General features: G+C 39.9%; 1 protein-coding gene across 5 annotated transcripts in view; it reads right to left on the bottom strand.

The window, feature by feature from the left end:
- Positions 1-11,937, bottom strand: part of pitx1 (paired-like homeodomain 1) — a 46,474-nt gene extending 34,537 nt beyond the window's left edge. Inside the window, exons 1-3 of one of the 5 annotated variants that reach the window (XM_048603676.1) lie at positions 11,506-11,937; positions 7,645-7,708; positions 4,844-4,919 (exon numbers count right to left, since the gene is read on the bottom strand). In XM_048603676.1, the coding sequence (XP_048459633.1) occupies positions 4,844-4,868 (25 nt within the window). In that variant the 5' untranslated portion in view covers positions 4,869-4,919; positions 7,645-7,708; positions 11,506-11,937. Of the gene's footprint in view, positions 1-4,843; positions 4,920-7,644; positions 7,709-10,337; positions 10,447-11,505 lie in introns of those variants that run through there. The other 4 variants (XM_048603678.1, XM_048603677.1, XM_020515386.2 and 1 more) reach the window with 4 other exon arrangements.
- Positions 11,938-15,609: the final 3,672 nt, after the last annotated feature.

Here is a 15,609-nt window from a genome sequence, read left to right as displayed (position 1 = left end):
GCAAATGTGGAACAGATTGAATATAGACAAAATGCACTAAAAAGGTTGTAGATCTCATTATTTAACTTTTATTGGTACGCTGATTCTACTGTGGCATTAGAAAAGTAAAATAATTAATTGAACATGAGACCTCACACAATCTTTAATGGGAAACTATCAGAGCCAAATAATGTTGAAAATGTTTAACATATGTTGAATTTTAAAATACATTTTTTCCATTCTATTTTAGAATGGCATGGAATTACATAAACTATGTATTATTAAAGCCGACCATTTTAGACCAATTGGCCTAAATATTCTGTGCTGGTGCTTATACTCTATGAAATCCTCCCAGTCCATTATTCTTGTGCCAGTGTCAGCATATCTTTCTATTCCCTTCCCTCTTGTGTTATTTTTAATTTGTTTGTTGGGTGTGAGTGACACCAGCAAGGTCAGCCTTTATTGCCCATTTCTCATTTCCCTGAAGAAGATGGTGATGAGTTGCCTTCTTTAACTGCTGCAGTTCTAGGGGCAAAGAAACCCCACTGTGCTGTTAGGAGGTGAGGCCCAGGATTTTGACCCAGTGGCAGTGAATTACAGGCAATTTTGTTCAAAAGCAGGATGGTGGTGTTCCCGTGCATCTGCTGCCTATGTCTTTCTAGATGATAGATGTCGCAGAGAGAAACTTGGTGAGGTACTGCAGTGCATCTTGTTGAAGGTAACCACTGCAGCCACTGGGCATTGGTGATGAAGGGAATGAATGTCGAAGGTGGTGGATTCAGTGTTGTACAACACATCTGTTTTTTTTTCTGGATGGTTTCAAGTTTCAGTTGTTTTGCTGGAGCTGCAATCATGCAAGCGAGTGGGGAGTATTCAATCACAATTCTACCTTGTATCTTTTAAATGATGAACAGGTATTTGGGAGACAGGAGGTGAGTTACTCACCTAAGAATTCTTCACTGATCTGCTCTTGTAGCCACAATGTTTATTTAGCTGCTATTGTTCAGTTCCTGGTCAATGGTAACCCCTCGGATGTTGGCATTGGGGGCATTAGTGTTGGCAATGCCATTGAATGTCAAGGGGTGATGTTTCCTGACACTTGTGTTATGTGAATGTTAGTTATCACTTATCAATGGATAAGTGGCTGGATGTTTGAACCCAATAATTTCCCATGACATTCTACTATTCTCTGAATAAGTACATTTTTCCTTCTTTCTCTGTTAGATTAATGAGTAATTACGTTGTATTTTTGGTCCCCAGTTTTGGATCATCCTATAATATTTTACTGGAATTTAGAAGAATGAGGGTGATTGTAGAGAAAGCTGTAAAATTCTAACAGGACTAGCCGGGGCAATTGCACAAAGGATGTTCCTGATGACTGGAGAGTCCAGAACCAGGGGTCACAGTCTAAGAGTATGGGATAGGCCATTTAGGACTGAGATTAGGAGAACTGACTTCATCCAGAAAGTGATGAGCTTGGCATTCCTTTCCACAGAAGGTAGTTGAGTCCAACATGTTGAATATTTTCAAGAAGGAGCTGGATATAGTCCTTAGAGCTAAAGGGAGTAAATAGAATATAGCGAAAGTGGAAAAGGGATACTGAGTTGGACAATCAGCAAATGATCATATTGAAGGCAGAATAGGCTTGTGGGGCTAAAAGCCCTACCCTGCTTGCATTTTCTATGTTTCTACATTTCTATTCTGACAAGATAGGCTGGTACGCAAACTGCTTTCAGGTTTCTACCATGTGCAAAAGGATGCAGTGAGAAAACAATTTGAGAGGGGGTGGTGGATTTATATTTTTATGTTCTGTTTCTTTGTCTTCTGTATCACATCTTCCTGACAGTACAGATGCAAACAAATGCTCACCATAGGCAATTGTAGCCATGATATTTTCTGAACTATGCCAAAGCAGACTGGGACAGTTATCTTTTACATTTCTTTCATAATATAACTTCATTTTATCTATAATATATATACACAATGGAATTATTATGAATTATGTTCACTGCAAACATTGTTACATTTTTATGTTTGAAAAGGCACAGAAAATGCAACAAATAATCTCAATAAGTGAGTGTGATTGGATGATATGTGAGTAATGAAGATTGAAATATGTTAAGATTAATCCTGGATTAAAATATCTGCCACATCCAGCAATACATATATTGTAGTAATTTAATTTTAAGAAATCAAACTTAGTGATAGCATTAAAATAAGTTTGCAGTTCACTGACCATCTATGCAAATAATAATGATAAAATATTTGTTATGATTTTATTAAACACACTAACATTTCACAAACAACTATATTCTCAAGTATTATTTGTTAACAGAAATAACGTAGGTTTCTGTGTGAAGCATCAAGTATCATAATGCAACTAACTTTTATTGATAACAGCACATTTTATGAAGTTTTAAAACTACTCAATAGGAAGTTATTAAAATTATTTTGTTAATAGATTCAAACAATTGTATGATGAAAAAGTGTTGAACCTTGGAACATTAACATACTGTGCTACAGAGTTCATGAACTTGATTTTTGACAAGGACAGCTTCCGAAGCTCATCCCTGCGTTTGTTACCTTTACATCTGAATAACTCTAGTGCACTCCTGGCCAAGCTCCCAATTCTAGCCTCTGTAGAGTTCAGGTGGCATAAAATTTTGCTGCTTATATCTTCTCATGCACCAACTAGTGTTCACTGATGACCCATTTACTCATTGACTTAGAGTGAATTTCATTTTGGCAATCCGTTTGTTATGAAATTCCTATCCTGGTTTTCAGATCCATCGACGGTGACATGTCTCCTTGACTATATAACCTCTTGCTGCCCTAAAACTACGTGAGGTCTCTGTGTTTCTCCAACTCTACCTTTAAACGTATCCCAGTTTTCAACAGTAAACTATTAGCAGCTGTGCCTTCAGCTGCCTAGACCCTAATCTCTGTAATTTCCTCCCTAACCCACTCTACCTCTAACACTCCTTTAGGAGGTTCCTTAAAACTAAGCTTTTTGCCATCTGTCTTAATATGTCCTGTTTTACAGAGTTAAACTGTGTTTGATAATGCTTCTGTGAAGCATTCTGCTATATCTTTGCTATGTGAAATATACCATATAAATACAAGTTATTGTTGTACCAGGTAAATATTGAGTAAACACAAGGCCTTTCCTCAAATATTTGTTCAATTCAGGGGGTAATGAACTATTTTTGTCACCTACAGAAAGTAGCTTGATAATAGCATTGTGGGAGGCATGCCTTTATGTTTGGCCAGAAGATGGCAGAGAAAGTGAAATAATTAAAATATTTTGTTAAAATAGCGCAGATAAAAATAATTCTAACAGACATCAATTAGAATAACAAGGGTTATATAAAATAGAATATAAATATGAAACTGCATACTTGGTTCCAGTCTTTTGCACAATAAGATTACACCTTAGGGCGAGAACCAGCTTTTTCTTATTTAATTTGAAATTTCCTTAGCTTTCTAAACTCAATGGTTGATGGTTTAAGGGAATAGGAAACTTTTCAAGCAAATGTCACCATCCAGCAAACCCAAGTCAACTATAGTAGTCCATACGTATGTAAGTCACAACAAAGTTCATAGAAATAGTTACTAATGTAGCAACATTACAAGTGTAATGAAAATAAATGTCTTTTCAAGGTTGGTACATAGAAACCAGAGCTATTGTTCCCTCAGAGTGCCTCAAACACCAGCTCAGAAGGTTGCCTTCAACTGAACCAGTGCAGCATTTTTATTTCCTAGATTATGTGACCCTGTGATTGAATTTGTCAATTTAATAGCTATTTAGACTGAATTATGAGTGATTGTGTTGTGAAGTCATTCTCACTGGAAACTGGATTAAATCATATCCAAACACATCTTGTTTAGACGCTCATGGTAAGCAGAGTGTGATAGAGAAAAAAGAAAACTGTTGGTTAAACTAAATGGCACAAGGACAATAGGTAAAAGGACTGTATGCTAAATCGAGACTTTCAATTCTCAGCTTCTCTCTTGTGTCTTGCTGTATCTTGCACTGGTTTGTGGGTGGCACTACAAGTATATGAATCCATTTGCCTGTAGATTTTCTAATCCACTCCACCTAAAGACTGCACCAAACTGTATATTAACTCAAGCATACAACTATCATTTATTAGAGGGTGACAAAAATCTGGTGTTGTTATTCTCTAATACACAACCACAACGGGGACTAAAACAGCATCATTTTAGAACTATAACAGTCTTTTCTAAACTATGTTTAATCTCACACCAAAACCATATACTCAACCTCAGCAAACAAACGATTTCAGCAGAGTGGAAACAATAATATAAAGCCAAATATATTTTTAAAATGAAAAGAATGAGAAACCAATTAAATCAAATGAAATGCTTTTTCACACTGAACTTTAAAGCTTTGAAAAAGCATTCATAAAAATGCATTTTTACTGTCTTCTACACTTCGAGAAGCTGTGCAGTCCACTCCCATATCAAATATTGCAAAAAGCCATAAAGAAAGGTACACTTATTTGTACTTTGCAGATTAAATGTCCACTGTCCTGCTTGCAAATTTAAAGTAGATGTGAGACGGCATTTATGGGATTTCACACTTCAGGGATTAAATGAATTACCAGTTTAAGTGAAAACTGACGTTGCTTTTAAACTGCCACTTTTGCATTGATGCCCACTTAAAACCATTTTGCATCAAAATATCAAGTCAAATTCAATCTCATTTGTCTCTTTGCCGTGTTTCAAGCTTGGAAATTATGGCATGAGGGCAAATATTTTGTATAGAGGTCCCTTAAATATATCACTCTATATTTTCAACCTGTAAGTTTTTGAATAGAGAAGTACTGTCCAGAGTTCTCACCCATCATGTTATCAGGGAAAAACATCCTGGTGGCACATCAAGGGACTCCTACGCCAAATGTCAGCTTCTTGACTGCCTAAAACCAATAGTTTCAAAGCATTAAGCCATGGTAACGAAGGTGACTGAAGATATCAATAAGTATACTGACATTTCTGTTTTTGACAGAATAAAGCAAAATATGCTATTTGTGTTAGTTCGCTTCGAGGAGATGCTGTGCCCAAAGATGTGAAGTTGATGAATTCATGTAACTGAAGAACCCCACTTTGACAACAGAACTTCCTAGTGATAATTCAATCATCTCACACTGTTAAGCTTAGTAACTCCTCCTGCTTAGTTCCCCCTTCCATCTTAAACAAAACTAATAAAAACAGAAGTAGGCACACTGAACAAAAAAAAATGGATGTTGAAGTTAAACATTATTCTCAATTTTTTAAATTTGGTGAGATTCCCTCCTCAGGATAACTGACATGATCTGGAAACTGAATTTCCTTTCCCATTTCATCAAATGCATTAATGACATACTAGCTTCACATAAATTCTGCAGCATGTGATTGGAAGTGAGTTATTGCATGTTAAACCTGAAAAGAACGTTGCACTTCAAAAAATCATTAACAGTTGAGAAAAAGTCATGACAGAAACACAAAGCATACAGCCAGGCTGCTGAACAATTAATTGTATCTACTATTTTTTGTTGTCAATGAGCAAGGCAGGAGATTATTATTTTGAGTACAAGCAAAAGCTTGTTGATGCAAAATCCTATCACACAGCAACCACACCTTTTGTACCATATTTCTTAATCTGCCATTCTCCATTGAAATTGAAATGATAGAATGTCAAGGAAAGGAAATAAATAAAAGAATACAGAATGAACCATTCACGAAAACAGCAGCCTGATTTCCAATACTTGTTTGTTTAAGTTATATTATGTGTGAAATATTTTAGCTTTTGAAATAAAATATAATTCATGCAAAGACAAAACTGAAAATTGATGCATACCAGGAAACATGTCCATGAGCTGAGGGTATGTGTCAATAACTTACAGACATGTCCATGCTTTTTTAATTTTTTACAGTGTTGGGAAAGTTTTTGAAATTTCTCTTTTAATTAGGAAGTTGTGGGTAGACAGTGGCATGGTGGTGATATCATTGGATTAATAATCCAGAGTGCCATGTAAATATTCTGGGGACATGGGTTGAAATCCCATCATAGGTGGAATTTAAATTCAATTAATCAAAATCTCAAATTGGAAGCTAATCTCAGTAATAGTGAGTTTGAAGCAATCATCAATTGTTATATGAATTCATCTTTGGTTCACTAAGGAAGGAAATCTGCCATCCTTCAAGGAAGGAAATTTTCCCTCCTTCCAATAGACTGGCCTGTACGTGGCTCCAAACAGATAGCAGTGTGGTTGACTGCATCTGCAAGGGCCTGAAAGTCACTCAGTTCGAGGGCAATGAGATTCAGGGAGCAAATGATTCCCAACTGCCATGTCAGAACATTGAAAAGAAAAACACACGTTGGTCTAAAGAATTAGGCTACATGATTTTGGTCCATTTTAAATGTCAGGCACTTAGTCAAAAATATGAAGTCTTTAGAAATGACTAATAGGTAATTTATTTTTACTTGTTGAAACTTTATTGGAATTTCTTGTTGCTGAATTGAGAGAGTATATTTCTTCAGATATTTAGTTTATTTTCTTTGATCCTCAAGAACATTTACAGCTGCAGGCCTGGCAATGTGTATGGTGAAGGTGATTTAGCATTTAAGGTAGAAATATGTTTCATTATCTGCAAAATTTGGCTCTTATAGACCAAAGTCCATAATAATTTTGTTCAGAACTGTGAGGAATAAAAAGGATCATTATTTAAAGTAATCTCCTGCATTAATGCTTTTTCTACCTCAATTTTCAATCTGATTCATTTGGGTTTCCAGGTTCCGCATGGCATGAATGACGAATATTGTTTATTCTGAAAATTACAATAACTTAGGAAAGCACCCTTTTGCATCATTTAGAAGCAGAATGAATTTATTCACCATTTTAAGGAAAATGTTAATCAAACTTACAACGTCCGTTCAGCTCTATAACATTATTGTCAGCCTTTAACCTTGGCGTTAATTCTAAATACCAGTAAGTTTATTGATAAAGATCATATCGACTAATACATTGGTTTTCACTTTTTAAAATGAGAATTGAACAAAATTAATGTGAGCTGTTGTTACATGAGGTTGACAAACCATGCCTTAAATGACCACTTTTTTTTTATCTGAGATTGTATATGAATCTTTGAAAGCAGTTAAAAATGTTGAAATGAATTATGTTTATTCTTCAACATCACGCTCAACAAACTGATAGGATACCAATGGTTGATTGTTGTTTAGAATTTCAAGTACGCACTGTCCATTCACCAATGAAGCTTCAGATGATTGGTCTGCTGGTCTATGTTTAAAACAGGCTTTAAAATACACGTTACGCAAACGGTGAAGATAGTTCACAGACGGACCATGTCGTGAACACAGTTAGACCAAACAATCCTAATAAATCGAATTCATTTAACATGCAGTTGATTAATTATGTCCCTGAATCAGGAGGCTGATCTGCACATAACTCCCCTTTTCTGGCCTCTGGTTACGAGAGCTCAACTGACTTGACCAAATTCCACGACAAAATTTTGCATTTTCTTTTTAAAGCAGGGCGCAATCTGGATCCGATTTTTACTCTGCTCCGAAGCAGCTCAGTTAAGGTCCACACACGCGACACGAAAGCCAGCAGCGACCAAAAGAAACATCTTTTTCCCCCTTACCTGAATCGGCGCAGAACGGCGAGCTCTTCCAGTGATGTTTCCGTTCCGTCCACAGCTTAGATCTCTGTTAAAGCAATCACACGAAAAAGAATGATACTTCGACGGAGAATTTGTTGAAAATAGTGTCAGTATTTAAAGTCGCCCAGAAACATATAGAATTATAAAACTGCAGGGTAATTACAATCTCCAATGTAGGATCAGCACTTTCCCCAGTCAGCTCAGCTCACTCCTTCCAAGCGGTAAATTAAGGGCGCAGAAGTACAACGATAATTTGCTGTAATTATAACGCGTTCGCTTTTGGCGTAAAATCCTCTAAATATCGCAGTAGCCTCGTGTATGTTACTGCCGTAATTAATTTATTTTAATTAGTACATATCACTTTTAAGTTGGAAAGAGATGGATGGCTGTTAAAATTAAAAGCAAAACACTCCCAGTAAATGATTTTTAGGTCGAAATGAACAGCTTCTCGTTCCGAGAGATAAAATGATTGCAAATTATTATCATATTTTCCTGGGGATATCTGTGACAGGTAAAGGAATCTGTGAAAAGAATTCTTAGTCACATTCCGCGTACAAAGCCACTGAATATTGAATGCAAATTCATCACTTCTTGCCGCCCCATTTTGGAAATATATTCTTATTCCCCAGCTTTCCTATTTTACTCTATCCCAATAGTTTTAAAGTTGTGCCTCACCCTGAGTAATACAAACTTCAGAAAAAAAATTGAAATTGTTTATTCCCTAAAATTAACTCTCGTAGCTAATTAGCAAATCAGTTCAATAGTCAAGCCATTGACCCTTATATATTTGAGTTGCCATTGACAAGCGAGATGCGGAACCTTGGCGCAAGGGACAAACTGATTCTATCAGTAAGTTGCTTGTCAAATCCTTTTGCTTCATCGGATATCATTGCTTGTTGATTATATTAACCAATACACATGTTCGCCCAAATACAGTTTGCTTCCCCTATGCCGACGAAAAGATAGCACCAACGTGTTTGGAACATTTATCTATTCCCAAAGGAGAAAATTGTCAAATTGGCCGTGTTGTGACTCCACATACAAATCGTTCCAATTATGGTCTTAAATACTACGATCAGCAGAACTCTCTGCAAAGGGCGGCGATCAGATTTCAGCATTTTCCTGACATTTCCCCACCCCGCTTCCCTTTCGTTTCCGTCCTGAGTTGGTACTGAGGCAGAATCAATCCTCTGGCAGAGGCCATGTAAGGAGAAACTTGATTGCTTCTCACAATACAGTGCATAAACTTTTTTTTAAATAAAGAGATTCCATCTGGGCTCATAGTGCCCACTTTGTGCACGACACTTCAATTCTGGATACACATTTCATCCATTAAAAAACTGTGTGAAATAATTCACTAACATCACACAAACGATGTAGCCAGATGTGGAGAAAATAGCAAAGGTCTAGGGATGACATCTATTAATTTGTAATGATTAGCCTCCAAAGAATACTGAAGTTCTTTAAATAAGCGCAACGTTAACACGCCGTATTTCACTCAAATATTTCAATCTATAACTGTTATTGATCAGGTTTCGGCAATTATGAATGATTTGGACAGAGTATTTCGTATTGGAAATTATCTTAGGTTTGCTCTGTGCAAATCTGCACTCTTTTATATACAGCCGCCTCTGAACATGTACTGGTACGGCCCTCACTCGTGAGATTTTCATCTCTACCAGCGATCTGGTGTCTAGGAACTGGCCCAGGAACATTGTACAAAGATGTTCAATCAAATCGCATTGCTCCCAATTGCTACTTTTAAAGGTTGTTCGTCATCATACCTATGGGCGACTGTTGCACCACACAGTTCAAGGTAAGCCAGTTTTTAGAAAGGTTGTCTCTTGTAAGGTGTTGGTGGATTACATTCACGGAGAGCATTTGGACGGGGCTCAGTAAAAACTAAATCTGTATAAATGGATGTTTTGAAAAATCTGAAGGACATTTTACCTTTTTCCCTACGTGAAGTGAGTCAGGAATTGGACGAAAATGACCTTTGCTAGTTTAACTGCAATATTTGAATCTGAATAATTGCAGTTAATAAATCATTATACTGTAAAAGTAGAAAGGTACTACTGGGCCAAGCAATTGCAATCAAAGCCAATTCAGCAGGTAAGGCCTCTAAACAAACCAAACGATTATTCACTAGGTCTGTCTTTCACAGGGTCACATTTGTCAAAGAAAATACTCTTCCACTGTCACCAACTTATCTTTTTAACTGGACTTTCGATTTTATTTGGCATTCTCAGGAGCATTGCGTTAGAACACAGCCGATATGTTAATACATACTAATTTTTTTAATTTAACAGGAAATCACAGACTGACTGAAAATAAAATCGTGTTCACGTTCCAGTCCGGGGCATTCGGTTGCCGAAGATAAAAACCACTAAAAAAAAAGCAAAGAAATGCGAGTGCGAAGGGTCACAGGATCCGAAATGTTAACTCTGATTACTCTCCATAGTTGCTGCCAGAAAAGCTCCTGAGCTTTTCCGGCAATTTCTGTTTCTTGTTTATAAAAACCACTAATTTTGATCTTGTAAATCTTGTAAATAAATCTTGTAAATAAAGTTATCGGTCGCAAACTATCCACCACAAAGGCTGTTCCGCACACGTACGCATTTACATTACAGCCTACATTATTGCTAAAATCTATAGCCAAATATGGTTTTATTTACCTCAACACGAAGTAAATGTTTGTTTACATTAAAGAACCAGCGGGAACACTCTCTTGTTCGTTGACCGAAATACAAATCTCTCCCAGTAGCTTCTAGGGACTGGGTTGCCTTCGATTCCAGTCACAACTTTTTCTCGAGTTGGATCTGTCCCCAGTTATAATTATGATCGTGTGTTTATAGTTTGTTTTGTTTCCAAGTGCGAATCTATGACTGTCTGTAATCTACCCTAACCCTATAGCGACATATTTCATTTATAAACCATGCATGTTATTTATTTTTTGCTCGCTTTCTATACTTCATCGCTGCAGTAACATATTGAACCACGCTAACAATTGCTCTGCAGGCTGGGTCGAGATCCATACTGAGAGCGTCTGTAATGCTGCTGCTGGGGAAAGGACCTTCTGTCTCTATAACCAGACAGCAACACTTCGATTGTTTAAAATCTCAAATCAAGACGTTATATTCGGTCAGAAACAAATACCGTAAAGTAAGAAAAAGCCGATTATAAGGATTTTCAAATAGATAGAATGCGAGGAATAATTTACACTCCTCGCTTGTCTATCAGGACTCGCTTTTACTCCATAATGTAAAAACACCGCTCTGAAATGAAACAAAAACAGAAATTGCTGGGAAAGCTCAGTAAGTCTGGCAGCATCTGTGCGGAGAAATCAGAGTTAACTTCCTCGGAACTCATCTGCAGATTTTTTTTCTGGTTTCCGCTCTGAAATGACATTTTCAAATTTTTTGGTGCGCTGCATTCGTGAGGAACTGTCGAGTTCCCTCACACGACTTCTATGCGGTGTGAAATAACAGAAAATACCCCAAACCCCGCCGCAACGTCAGAGTTATAACTGAAAAAAAAGCCCCCTCATAATCTCTATACCTACAGTCAGCGAACAAAATGCTTTGGAAAAGGGCAAGGTTCGAAATGATATAGGGGGCGGGAGAGAATGAAAACCAAACAGTGAAGAATAAAAACCTCAGACTCGCTGCTTTTACCTGACCTTTAATCATATTGCCTTGGTCTACTCGTCTTTGTGAGAATCTTGTTTGCAATGCTGGAGAGCAGCTGAACTTATCGACATTGCAACATTTTTACAAAAGCACGTGTTTTCACTTTCCCCCATTCTGTCCTTCACGCGGGCGAGCTAGGAGCTAGGGGACTCACCGTTTATGTGCATGACTTGGAGCTTTCGCTGTCTTCGGTACATGCTGTTTCCGCATCAATTGAAAGCATAGCTCCAGAGCAGTGCAGGAGGCCGGCTGGCTTTGCACTCGATCCGGAGTTTGGTTCCGTTCCTGAAGCTCGGCAGCTGTCTCCCTGGCTGACAGGTGACGTCAGGCCTCCCCACCCTCGGGCCAGGGCTGTGTGTGTGCGCTCAAGCACAGCACAGGTTATGCAAGAAGCTGGATGTCATATTTGTTTCGTTCAGGGGACAATGAATGAGTCGGAGCTCTGTGCTCGGCAGTGGTTGTAACCGGGAGAGAATGGGTGCAGTTCAAACGGTTGGCAAACCCAGAGGGAGCTGCTTCTTTAAGGTCGACCACCCTCTCTCGTTGGCTTCCACTGGGGCATTGGCACCAGACCCTCCCCCACAATAAGAATTACTGCAGTCATGTCCTAAGCCCCTTTGATCCTCGGCAAATTATGAGCACCTTTCATCGGTTTATGTTGAAATATAAGCTAAAATGTTGCTTTCATAATCTTTTAAAAGAGATTACATTGTAAACAAGCGGATTAGGTACATTAACTTTCCTAGAAAGAGGACATCGGTTTTTATTTGGCATTTAATTGCCCAGAGGACGCACTTCTGTGCAAGTTCAGTCATGACAGCTGTGCTTGGCGAATTGTTTATTATTAATTAATTCATTTCACAATTTCCAAGAGAGAGAAGTGCATCATATACATTTTTCATCCTTCAGCCCTTCCCTTCCCTAACCATTTCACCGTGTCACATATCCGCTGTGATAAAACAGGGCAGCTTGCTCTGAGTTTACTATTGCGGAGGGGAACTGACTGTCCGGACGTACAACGTAGCGAGCGGGCCTTTCTTTGAACGGAGGCACCAGCCGGATTGGAATAAAGAACTCAACAAACCAGCCACACCTGGATGTAAAATTCACTCCACACGCCTTGACATTGTTTGGTGGGGGTCCGGTGTTCATCTGATTGTGCCGTGGGCCTTTGTGAGATACACTGTTACATTATGCAAAACAGTAAACATTTCGTTATTTATAAACACCCAACTGGAACATTTTTATTGTTTTACGCAGTTCTATATTAATTTAGTGAATTTAATTTTAACGCTGAAACCATTACGTGTCTTCAACCCATTAAGCAAGTTTAGCGTGTCGCTCTCATCCAACTGGTATACAGCACTTTTAGTCAAATCCCAATTTGTCTGCAGAAAATGTGCAAACCGGTGCTGTGAGACATTCAGCAGCACGTTTTGGATTGGACATTGAGCGAAATGTAATTCCAAAGGCATGTAAGTAGATTTTAAAAATGCTCCAAGTATTCCATTGGGTGTCCAGTACATTTTCTACACTCGTTTTTATGAAGTGAATACTTCTGTTTGAGTTTGTAAGAAAAATGTACTGGCAGAGAGAATGGAGTTCTGTGCACGTGTGCAAGTATACACAGAGCTTCACTCTCTAAGTAGTCAGAATGCAAGTTTTCAGTTTGTTTGCACACGTTACATTGTTGGCTGATCTTCATACTGAGCAGATTTCTTAGTTACAGTATAACCATAGCCTGTGTGATATATAAACGTTAAAATCAATTATAGTACTCTGTTGTTTTGAGTAGAAATGTAATTATCCAAATGTATGTGTAAATACTTTGTGTGATGGAGAAACACAAGTTAGGTGTTACCCTGGCTCACTGATTGTACTTTTGTGTCTTAGTCAGCATGTCATGAGTTCCTTCCAAAGCCTGGAACATATATTATTCAAGTTGATGCTTTCAGTGGAGGGTTGAGGGAGTGCTACACTGGCAGAGGTGCTATATTTCAAATGAGATGTTGAAGCTGAGGTCTTGACTATCCCATTTTTCAAAATAGAATAGAGGGCGACTGTAAAATAAAACAAAGAATGTGGATGCTGGAGATCTGGAACACACAAAAACAGAAAATGCTGGAGGAATGTACTAGGTCCGGCAGCATCTGTGGAGGGAAAACAAAGGTAACACTTCGAGTCCAGTGACCCAAGACTCTGTCTTCACTCCACAGATGCCGTCAGACCTGTTGAGTTTCTCCAGCAATTGCCATTTTTGTGTGTTAGGGGACAATGCTTGCTGACCTGATGAACATGTATGCGATAGTTCTCCTATAACACGATACTTGGATTCTTGTGTGACCTCACGCTAAAGAAAATCGCCATAGAAAATCGCGTTATTGGGAAATTGCTATACTGTACTGCAGAAAGTTCTCATTATCGAAACAGCGTCCACTATTCATCAATCGCGTTATAGCCAATTCGCATTAACAAAACATGCGTTATAGCAGAACTACCTGTAATTGTGAACCAACATCACCCGTCCAAGAGGCCAGGCGCCAGCTCTCTGAAACCTCCTCCTACTGCCCCCTTGATCATGACCCCACCCCCGACCACCAAACCATCATCTCCCAAACCATCCACAACCTCATTGCCTCAGATGAACTCCCACTCACAACCTCCAACCTCATGGTTTCGCAACCCCGTACTGCCCGCTTCTATCTCCTTCCCAAAATCCACAAACCTGACTGCCCTGGTCGACCCATTGTCTCCGCCTGCTCCTGCCCCACCGAACTTATCTCCACCTATCTTGACTCCATTTTCTCCCCCTTCGTCCAGGAACTCCCTACCTATGTCCGTGACACCACCCACGCACTCCACCTCCTTCAAAACTTCCAATTCCCCAGGCCCCAAAACCTCATCTTTACCATGGACGTCCAGTCCCTATACACCTGCATACCCCACACAGATGGCCTAAAGGCCCTCCGCTTCTTCCTGTCACGTAGGCCCGACCAGTCCCCCTCCACTGACACCCTCATCTGCTTAGCTGAACTCGTCCTCATCCTCAACAACTTCTCTTTCAATTCCTCCCACTTCCTACAGACAAAGCGGGTGGCCATGGGTACCCACATGGGCCCAAGCTATGCCTGTCTCTTTGTAGGTTACGTGAAATAATCCCTCTTCCGTAGCTACACTGGCCTGAAACCCCACCTCTTCCTCCGTTACATTGATGACTGTATCGGCGCCACCTCGTGCTCCCACGAGAAGCTTGAACAGTTCATCCACTTCACCATCACCTTCCACCCCAACCTTAAGTTCTCCTGGACCATCTCTGATACCTCTCTCTCCTTCCTGGACTCTCTGTTTCCATCTCTGGCAACCACCTGGAAACCGATATCCATTTCAAGCCCACAGCTACCTAGAATACACCTCCTCCCACCCACCTTCCTGCAAAAATGCCATCCCCTATTCCCAATTCCTTCACCTCCGCTGCATCTGCTCCCAGGATGAGGCATTCCATTCCCGTTCATCTCAGATGTCCTCGTTTTTCAAGGACCGCAACTTTCCCCCCTCAGTGGTCGAGAATGCCCTCGACCGTGTCTCCCGCATTTCCCGCAACTCATCCCTCACACCCCTTCCCGCAATAACAACCAAAACAGAAACCTCTCGTCCTCACGTACCACCCCACCAACCTCCGGATCCAACGCATCATCCTCTGACACTTCCGCCATCTGCAATCCGACCTCACCACCAAAGACATTTTTCCCTCCCCACCCTTATCTGCTTTCCGGAGGGACCACTCCCTCCGGGACTCCCTTGTCTGCTCCACACTCCCCTCCAGCCCCACCACACCTGGCACTTTTCCCTGCGGTTGCAGGGAAAAGTGCCCCTGCCCCTACAACTCCCCCCTCACCCCCTTCCCAGGCCCCAAGAAGACTTTCCACATCGAGCAGATGTTCACCTGCACATCTGCTAATGTGGTATACTGCATCCACTGTTCCCGTTGTGGCCTCCTCTACATTGGGGAAACCAAGCAGAGGGTTGGAGACCGCTTTGCAGAACACCTACGCTCGGTTCGCACTAAACAACTGCACCTCCCAGTCGCGAACCATTTCAACTCCCCCTCCCATTCCTCAGACGACATGTCCATCCTGGGCCTCCTGCAATGCCACAACGATGCCACCCGAAGGTTACAGGAACAGCATCCCATGTTCCGCTTGGGAACCCTGCAGCCCAATGGTATCAATGTGGACTTCACAAGCTTCAAAATCTCCCC

The sequence above is a fragment of the Rhincodon typus genome, chromosome 12, assembly GCF_021869965.1.
Source record: "Rhincodon typus isolate 14 chromosome 12, sRhiTyp1.1, whole genome shotgun sequence".
NCBI lineage: Eukaryota > Metazoa > Chordata > Chondrichthyes > Orectolobiformes > Rhincodontidae > Rhincodon > Rhincodon typus.
The sequence above is the reverse complement of the archived record's forward strand: the minus strand, read 5'-3'. Positions and strand labels throughout refer to the sequence as shown.